This window comes from Exophiala dermatitidis (genome assembly GCF_000230625.1).
Source record: "Exophiala dermatitidis NIH/UT8656 unplaced genomic scaffold supercont1.3, whole genome shotgun sequence".
Lineage (NCBI taxonomy): Eukaryota > Fungi > Ascomycota > Eurotiomycetes > Chaetothyriales > Herpotrichiellaceae > Exophiala > Exophiala dermatitidis.
Genome location: NW_008751648.1, coordinates 2907113 through 2916702, shown reverse-complemented (window position 1 = coordinate 2916702; position 9590 = coordinate 2907113). Strand labels below are relative to the sequence as shown.

At 51.4% G+C, this 9590-nt stretch overlaps 4 protein-coding genes across 4 annotated transcripts; 2 read left to right on the top strand and 2 right to left on the bottom strand.

Annotated features, from left to right (window-relative positions):
• Positions 1–110: 110 nt before the first annotated feature.
• On the bottom strand, positions 111–5076 carry HMPREF1120_04052 (uncharacterized protein). Its single transcript, XM_009158156.1, has 6 exons — positions 3293–5076; positions 3173–3244; positions 2885–3119; positions 2682–2834; positions 1809–2626; positions 111–1743 (listed from the first exon to the last, which is right to left on the bottom strand). Exons 1-6 carry the CDS (start codon positions 3519–3521, stop codon positions 668–670), a joined length of 2583 nt encoding a protein of 860 aa, XP_009156404.1. The 5' UTR covers positions 3522–5076; the 3' UTR covers positions 111–667.
• Positions 5077–5493: 417 nt separating this feature from the next.
• On the top strand, positions 5494–6198 carry HMPREF1120_04051 (uncharacterized protein; the record flags this gene model as incomplete). Its single annotated transcript, XM_009158155.1, has 1 exon — positions 5494–6198. The coding sequence occupies one exon, from the start codon at positions 5494–5496 to the stop codon at positions 6196–6198; it is 705 nt and encodes a 234-aa protein (XP_009156403.1).
• On the bottom strand, positions 5979–7413 carry HMPREF1120_04050 (uncharacterized protein). Its single transcript, XM_009158154.1, has 2 exons — positions 7084–7413; positions 5979–6981 (listed from the first exon to the last, which is right to left on the bottom strand). Exons 1-2 carry the CDS (start codon positions 7125–7127, stop codon positions 6372–6374), a joined length of 654 nt encoding a protein of 217 aa, XP_009156402.1. The 5' UTR covers positions 7128–7413; the 3' UTR covers positions 5979–6371.
• Positions 7414–7913: 500 nt separating this feature from the next.
• Positions 7914–9114, top strand: HMPREF1120_04049 (uncharacterized protein; the record flags this gene model as incomplete). Its single annotated transcript, XM_009158153.1, has 2 exons — positions 7914–8797; positions 8874–9114. 2 exons carry the CDS (start codon positions 7914–7916, stop codon positions 9112–9114), a joined length of 1125 nt encoding a protein of 374 aa, XP_009156401.1.
• Between the last annotated feature and the right edge of the window lie 476 nt (positions 9115–9590).

Here is a 9590-nt window from a genome sequence, read left to right as displayed (position 1 = left end):
TAGCAGGCGTTGGTCTCAGTCATGGTCGTTATCCACCTACGGCGCGCATGGGAGCTCTGTGGACCTGGCGCGCTGGACAAACGGGGCAGAAAGACCACTTTCAGGCAGGAGGAAGCATGTACTGTTCTTCAGGGAAACTAAATGCACCTGCCACTGGACCTGTACATCCCAGTTTACTGTCCTTACAAGAGCGGATGGCTCTATATGATAAGCATACTCAGCCTGCTGGTGCTGCTGATTAAGTTCGCTATAATTGCCCATTCATTCAAGTTGTACATCCAACTGAACAATAAAGATTGCCAACCAGGTACATCCATGAATCCATACATTTGGTACCATCATTCTCATCATTCATCATTCTGTCATAGTGACTTCCCAGAGAAGATTTGCCAATTTGTCCTCGACGCTGTCAAAAGAACGGCTCGACGAACCCACGTCAAGTGATCTGACGCAAAGACGATGTCCGAACACTGCATGTTTGAGTTCCGCCTATTTTTGCACTGCTGGTTTCCGCATAGGTTGCCACCAGGTGTTTTTGTAAAGCCAGGACTCTGATAATCCCGACGAATGTCACTGTGCATATCCGCACCATACCTTCGACTCGTAGTCCGGAAGGCATCCAAACAATTCGCCTCTCCAGAAACGCCATTCTCTGCCAAATGCAGGATTACAAAGTGTCGCCATTAGGAACATGCAATATTCGATCGTGGGACTCCCAATCACTCCCTCCAGCAGTTTCGATGTTATGGTGCCCATTATGATGACCCTTTGGGAACTTGGGAATGCTGAACGTACCCTCGGGATCGACACCATTCTTATGAATAAATTGTTCCACTTTGACTCTTTCGTGCTGAATGTGCGCCACGAGCTTCTGCATATCGACGGCCACGTGCGGGTTACATATCGCTGCGCCACGGACTGCAGCCTCGGCGACATGGTATCGATCACATCCGTTCTTGAGGAGCATTCCGAACGTCGTTGTGGCGGTCCATTCGTTCTGGAAGCTGGAAATCGTGATGCGGTCAAGCCTCGGTCTGCCGAACAATAGTCCTTGAAGCTCGTTCGCATAGCCGTGATAGTTGAAGTGGATGTTCCTGTCCGGAGTGAACAGCGTGTCGAAGTCGGTGTGACTGAGTGCATGAGGATGCGAGCCTTCGCGACCTAAAATCATGAGGTCGGTAACGTTAACCACACGCACGGCAAGCGACGGCGCCAGTTTCCGCAAGTAGGCGGCTGCGGCAATCACTTCAAACGTCATGTCTGCGCCAATGCCGACAAGCACGACGTCTGGGTTGATACCATCGTTGGTGCTGGCGAATTTCCACACACTGCCCCCGGCCCGCGCGTGCATGTCTGCTTGATCCGGTGTGAGCCAGGTAGGTTCGGGATGACTCGAGGAGACAATCAAGTTGACATAGTTCTTGGACCTTAGACAGTGTGCCATGGTAGACAAGAATGTATTGGCATCTGGTGGTAGGTAGACTCTCCCAATTGCTGGTTTGAGATTGAGAATAGAGCCGATGAAGCTAGGGTTTGGGTGAGAGAGTCCGTTTGTCTCCGGCCGTGTCCAGGTGCCTGTTGTAATGTAATTCAAGCTGCTCACATCTTTGCGCCATGGCGTGTCCTTGAGAATTCTAAGGAACCTGCTATACTGTGTCACCATGGTCGCAATGACTGGAAACAGGCTTTCATCGGCAGCAAGTATGCCGGTGCGGCCAGTCATTGTGTAGCCTTGAAGTAAGCCTGCAGATTCGCCGTTAGCAACCCTCGTGAAGAGACAGGATCCTCGGAGGGAGACTTTAACTTACCTTGACAAGTATGCTCAGACATGAACTCGACCACTTGACCGCGCACCGGGGCGCTGTCATCGTCCCGTTGAAGGGCTTGGAAAGTACGGTTTGGAAGCTGGTGTGGAAGCCTACAGCTTGCCACGCCATCTGGGGAGAAGATCCGCAGCAAACCCTTGTTGCGGGTCAATGCTTCCTCCAGGAATGATGCGCCGACGGCCAGGCAGCTGTTAGAATTGCCTCTGGCGACAGCAAAATGCCTCCATTCGGGAACATCGAGATGATGCCGGGAATCCCAAGTGACTTTATTCTGTCCTAATCTCAGCTTTTCGCTTGCAGGAAAGATAGGCTCAATGGATTCGGGTACGCCACCGCCAGGTAGCAGTTCAGCCGGCTTGTATGAGGCGAGCCACTTCTGGAGCTGCCGCAGCTGGTCCCCGTTGAATTTTGCATGAGGTAGAAGGACTTCTTGTCCATGGAAACGACCGGGGATGCCTTGTTGGCCATTTAATTCAGGATAACCCCAGGATCTGGGGATCCGTAGGATGATCATTGGCCACCTGGGTTTGAAGCTTTTGTCTCCAGACCTGGCAGCCAGTTGGATTTCTCGGATCGTCTCCAAGGCCCAGGATAATGCCATGCTGAGTTCTCTGTCAATATCCTGGATATCATCGACGAGACATGGCTGATAGCCATAACCGGAGAACAAGCAACAAAGCTCCGAATTTTCCATAGTTTCGAAGATCGTTTTGCCACAGTTATTGTAACAATTGAGGTAAAGTATCGGCAATACTGCCCCAGATGTCCCGGGATCAATGTATCTGCACATATGCCATGCACTGCATATTGTCAGTATCATAGCCCACTTAGCTGTTTTGGTGTCAATCGACTTACGTCGCGGTTGCGCCTGTTTCGGCTTCACCGTCCCCGACAACGGCAACAGTGACCAAATCCGGATTGTTCATGACGGTACCGTATGCCGTTGACAGAACATGACCGAGCTCTTCGTTTTGATGGATAGAGCCGGGAATTTTCGCATTGAGATGCCTAAGAAAGATCATAAGAGAGGTCAACACCCTGGTGGTAGGGTTTCGAACCTTGGAAATCCTCCTGCAACACCAAATCCCGTGATAAGGTTGTAAAGGCCCTTTCTGTCTCTGCTGTACTGCGGATAGAACCGTTCCAATGAACCTTCCAACCACAAACAGGACAAAATTGCAGGCACGCCTTCATTGGGGCCGATGAGGCAGATCATGTGTTGATCGTACTTCTGGATGGCTAGATTGAGGTGCGCATAAAGCAAAGTAATACCGGGGGATATTCCCCAGCAGCCTGGTTTGGTCAACATCGTCCCCGACAGATGTAAGGCCCATTCGACTACCCACCTATAGTATGTTTTATATCATCATGGCTGAGATCGCGCTCGAGCAGGACATTGTCCCGGAGAAAGATCATAGCTGCGAGAATATCAGCTTGGCAACATGGTTATAGCAAATGGCGCCAACCTGCAGAGATATAATCGGCCGTTCTTCGAAACTCCTGTAAGCGCTCCATTGTCTTGAAGTGTAGAGGCTCGGGATACAGGTTCTTTCCAAGTTGCAGCGCGAATTCGGGGAGTTGCGACCGCGGTGGGTCTTGTTCCGCCGATGCCTTTGAAGTCGGAGTAGTATTTGGCATCGTAATGTTAGTTGGTATGTGATAAGGAATTGTGGGATGAAGAGATGTTTTCGACATGAGTGATACTGGATCGTTGGTTATTGTGTTTCAAGTAAGATATCATTTTTGAGACCCCAAAACAGGTGCTCGTGTGCTTCTCTCATGGTATACATATGGTGAAACCCAAGCCCAACAGTCGCCGCCATATCCTCATGGTCACGGGATGGAGGATACAACGGCAATAATGCCATCGAATCGGTATTGAAACGGACCGCCATCGAAGCATCTGGCTCAATGAAAGTGTATGGTGTGATGTGAAGGTTCGCACCTCACAGTCTGTAAAATACATTGGAGGCTAGCACTGTTGAAGACGACTTACCTGTGGTCACACGGATTGAGTATTGCGCTCACGCCACGGAACACCATGTTCGTACAACCGCGGGGTCGAGGCTGTAAAGTAGTCTAGACGAGCGGGGTCGGCAGAGAATCCCACAGCAGCTACGACTTGTTTACCAGTACAATCGGGGCGGACGGTGCTCGACCACGACTTTCAGGAAATGAGGATGCATTGTTGCACCGCTAGTGGAACACTCGCATATCGCATATCTCGGGCGCTGATGATTGGGATCGAGGAACAGCCCGGAGCACTGGTGGACAGTACAAGTGCCTGGGACTTGCAGCACGGCATGCAAGACAGACGTTCCTCTCTCCGCAAAACGTCAACCTGCCGAAGCGCGGCGCCATCCGGATGTGGCGGTCGGGTCTCGTCCAATGGGATTGATGGCCGCCCTTGCCGGTAGCAGACGTCGGGGATTTTGCTCGTGATTCTTCCCATGCTATCGTTCGACTCTCGAGGCCAAAAAGGACATCGGCAAGAATCCCATACAGTCAGAGCAAATTGCGATTCGTGCTGCCCAAGCTTGAGGCGAATGCATCCGAAATTCCGGATGGTCTGCACAGCCAATCTTTTGCATATCTTCTCCCGTCTTCCCTCGGTATGATATCAGCCAGGCAAAGCACGGTGTTTTGTGCGATACAGCAATGTTCCGAACAACTTCGGCTTTACCACTGGTGGAGCGAACGAGACATTGCCCACTCTCTGTCGTATCATCACGCATAGCGAGCACGCGTCAGCCACTCAGCCGACGAGAAAACTTTCCGCTGTTCTTGGACTTCATAGAATATTATGGTTGGCAATAGCGGTAGATCGAGGGTCGAGCGTCATGTCGATCCGAAGTCAGCCGGGTTGGAGACAAGTGGAAAGCGTTCATTATTTTGGCAAGTCTAGTGACCATTTTGCCTTCCCCAGACGATCGGCGGCAGTAGCGCTCGCGATTTCCGGGCTTCTCTGGATGCATAGTACATAGTACAGAGTACAGAGTACATCGGGGTACACCACAGTAGCCGCAGACGGTTGTGCTCCTCGGCCGTGGCGGTGCGGAACTATACCTGCAAGGTGGAGTGATCACTTCTGCCTCTTGGTACAAGGGTCCTGCGTGCCTGATAATGCTGCGAGTTGAATTTAGTAAAATAGCTCATCTTCTTGACTCTGAAAGTGACAGTCTCTGTTTGCTCATCAGGGAAGCCGAGCATCTGGGCGTCATATGCCAGGCACAATGTCGTATCTCCGTCGCCTGTACTGATGAGAGTGACATATTGTAGAAATTCGAGAACCTCGGAAAGAACGAGCAGCGAGGGGCACAGACAAAAGCAGCTAGAGGGCATCATCTGATAAAGCGGCATGACAACTGTTGGATGACTCAGCTGACGACTGCCTCTTCACAACTACTCGTACAACGGCAGAAGATGACAGCAGAAATACCACTGTAGAACAAGCAAGAATGTCCACCACTCTCAACACTGCCAGTGGACGCCTGTCGTGACTGACTCGTCCATGTGAGTGCACCTGCCATGTTCTCGTAGGCCTTGCCTGATAGAAGCGCTGTGGCCATTCAAAGGCGGTGTGATTGCGGATGTCGAAGTCTGAGTTCACCCGATATCACAATATATTCCAAGTATTGAGCCACCAGTGACACACAGCCCCCAGATAATGGCTTCTCATCACCATCACCACCATCACGGGCATGGGCATGGGCACGGAGATGACCATGGACATGGACATGGACATGGATGTGGATGTGGAGACGGACATGACCATTCCCATGACCTCGAGCCGGCGCTACAGTCAAACCTCTACAAGCAAATCAACTTCGAAGGCATCATTACTCTTAACGAGGCTGAGCCCCGGTCAGGAGCGGCTATTGTTCAGAAAACATGGGATGAACGTCTCAATGAGCGACCCGTTCTCGAAAGCGACGCAGACGAGCAACTCCTGATGCATGTCCCCTTTGGCGGATCATGCAAGCTGTACTCGATCCTCATCCGCACTTCAGAGTCCGACTCGGCGCCATCGACGCTCAAGCTCTTTCGCAACAGAGATGACATGGACTTTGGCCTGGCTAGCGAACTGCAACCGACTCAGACACTCAATCTTCCCAAAAGTAACGACGTGATGGAAATCCCCTTGAACCGTGCGTTGTGGAACGGCACCACCTCGATCAACTTGTTTTTCGAAGACAATCATTCTGGCGGCGAAGAAGATGTCACTCGGATAGGGTATTTGGGCTTCAAGGGCGATTTTATGGCACTCAACCGAGAACCAGTCAGTGTGTTGTATGAAGCCGCGGCGAATCCTCAGGACCATAAATTGATCCAAGGTCTAACCAACGTCGGTCACTCCACGCCTGGACAGTAAAGGCAGTAGGGGTATCGAAACAAAAGAATCTAGTAAAGCATTCATCTTGTCCAAACCGCAACTCCTGACACAATATCATCATCATGCTGCAGCGGATCGCAAATGCAAATGCATCATACACCAATGTACAGTATCACAATTACACCCAATAACAAGACAAAACGGCTCTCGCGTTAAGCTGCTTCCAACGCCATCTTTCTCTGCCGGGCCCTCTCTTTCTGTTTCTGTATCTTCTGCTGTTCCAGCTCCAACTCCGTCTTAGGAGCATCCGGCAACGTGCCTTCACCCACCACAGTCTTTTTCGGCGCATCAGGCAGTGCCGCAACACCCGAAACCTCTCGTTCCATAGCCTCGAGTTCATCCTCGACCTCATCCTCGTCTTCGTTGGACATTTGACCCGCCAAAGCCTCGCTGATCTCCTGTTGGTACCGTCTAGCCTCCTCAGTGTCTGCCATCATCTTCTCGACCCCTTCTAGGCCGCCCATCTCCTTGTGGATCATGTTCAATACCTGCGTGCCTTGCTGGAGTCCGAAGAGCACGTCCTTCTGCACCAGGGCAAATTCGACGCTGTTTGTTAGTTTCTCAAGCTGTTCCAATTGCGCGTCGGTCTTGGCTAGGAGGGATTCTTGGTATTTCTTCCTTCGTAGCGCCAGGAGGGCTTTGGCCTTGTCACCTTTTGCGAGACATTCGCGGGCGATCTCGGTCTCGCGTGTGGTTATGACGGTGATTCGTTTCTGGTATTGACGTAGTTTGTCGCGCTGGTTTTTCATGTCCAGAATTGCCCTAGAAAATGTTAGAGCCGAACATACATACCAGGTATGCCAGGGTTGTGCGGCGGACATGAGTGTCGCCGGGTCGGAGAGGCAGGCCGTGGGTGGGACTCACTTGTCCTGCGCAGAGATCTTGTGCGCGCTCTGGGAGTTGCCCATTTCTGCCGCATGGCTGGTTCACCACCGCTAGATTCTGGCAAGGATCTCGTCGCTAGAACAGATGGAGACGAAGTAGTGTGTGTAGTAGATGCGCTGAGGATGTAGGGTGTATCCGCGTAGTATCTTCTGTGTACAATCCGACGTAATCGATGCGTTGTCGCTTATCGCCGCGTGGTTCGCCATAATCTCCCCATCAGGCTTCCACACCAGCACCTACTACGAAAATATATATCGCTACATTTATCCTGTACATGGCCGCGGGCGGCAAACATACTTCTGGTCAAAGGTAATGATGCTGAAGGCACAGCTGGCGAGGAAAACGTTGCAATGAATTGGGTTGAATGAAGCACGTCCAGTTGTGCCGATCCATTACACAACCGCTGAGCCATGAGGTTACCATATCATCCCCAACAGCCTACGATACAGTACCTATATGGCTTGACGCATGACGGCGTCTTGATTGGCCCTCTATATCTATATACTTCACTGGAAGACATCCACGTATCCGCATATGGCCAGGATGAATCTGTGGATGAAGAGTCTACCAAGATGATGTATCTATGGCTCGAAGGACCCTGACGACAGGTATCATTGATCGTCTCTGCTCTCGAATGTCACTTCGTCACCAGCCAGAGATCTCACACCTCAAAGGTCGCCTCACCTCGACATTCTACAGATACAAAAAATTTCACTGTCCTCTGCAGCTTGAGCCTACAGGCATCTTATTTGTCACGGAAGCGAAACCACATCTCTGCAAGTTTGCCCCAGATCCAGTTCCACGTCAATATGACGCGCCCCTCGCCAGGATCCGCCACTGGCAAGGCCCGCGACGATCCCGAAATCAATCCAAACTCGTTCCATGACTTCCACATGGCAAGACGAAGGCCCAAGAACGTCCCAGACAAAGTCATACCCGTCATGGCCACATCGAACGAACAGCTTGAAGGGCAACAAGCCGCCGCCGTCGCCGCCAGTGTGCCCAAACACCCAGGCCACCCATACGCCGAGACAAAACACATCAAGTACGACTTTTTCAACCAACGAACGTCCAATGCACCATTTGGCTATGAACATTTCGTGTCTGTCCCGCCAAATTACGACGAGGATGTGAATAAAAAATGGCCATTGATTTTGTTCCTGCACGGGGCAGGCCAGTCTCAACGCGGACGGAACGAATCATATTTTTCCTTGCGCCACGGCATTCCGAAAGTGATTCTCTGCTATGATCAATACAAGGCGCGAACAGACTCAGGGGGCCTCACCGAGAACGTTTCGACAACTTCGTCATCGCCGCCGCCGCCATCAATAAACATCCCCGTAGCAGAACGGTTCAAACGATCCAAACAGACCAAACAAGGCGACAAATCATACGACCCTGTCCCCATCGAAGTTTGTGAGCTGGTCGCAGAGAATTTCATCACGGTGACCCCCTCGCTAAACATGGACTGGGGATACGGCTGGAACGCATCGATCCTGTCGGCTTTACTGGATGAAATCGTTCAACGATACAATGTTGATCTGGACAGAATCCACGTCACTGGATTCAGCATGGGCGGCTACGGAACGTGGGAATTGGCATTACATACTCCGCATCGGTTTGCGACTGTCATGCCCATCTGTGGCGGAGGAGATGATTTGAGAGTGAGCCATATCAAGCATTTGCCTCATTGGTAAGTTGCTAGCTAGGTTCTAGTTGGAACTGGAAGTCTCTTTTGTCTGTTTCCTAACTGTTCGTATTTGTTTTAGGATCCACCACGGCGACCTCGACGACATAATTCCCCTCCGCGCCTCTCAGAAAATGGTCACGGCTCTCCAAAAGGCCGGCGCCCCCGACGTCAATTTTACTAGGTACCCAGATCTCAAACATGACAGTTGGACCGCCGCGTATAATAATCCAGAGGTATATCGATGGATGTTAGGGCATCGACGGCAGGTGAAGGGGGATGAGGAAGTGGTTCCGGTTGAGAATAAGGTTGTGGTGGGTTGAGAACGAAGTCCGAAGGTTCTACCAGTAGGTCCGGATTTGATAGTATCTTAGTATCGACACCATACTAGTGGTGATCGTGTGTGTCTGTGTTTCTCGGGCCAGACGATGATTTTGTGATTGACTGTCCTAGAAGGGGTTATAGTTATACCCAGGGATATAGTTGTTGATTATGACCCTGCGGCGTCCTGGGCCTCCAGCACCGTTTCTGTTGCCGTTTCCAGCATTGCCTTGGCCTCCGTTCCTTCCTCTCTCTCGCTCTCTGCCCTGAACCAGATCCCGACCTCGGTCACGATCTTCGGTCGGATCTCTGGCAGTTCTAACCCTGATCCTGCCTGTGTCTCTGTCCCTTTCTCGCGCTCTGTCTTGATTCTGTCGAATCAGATCTCGCTCTCGATCTCTCTCCCGCTCTCGATCTCTCTCCCGCTCTCGATCTCTCTCCCGCTCTCGATCTCTCTCCCGCTCTCGATCTCTCTCCC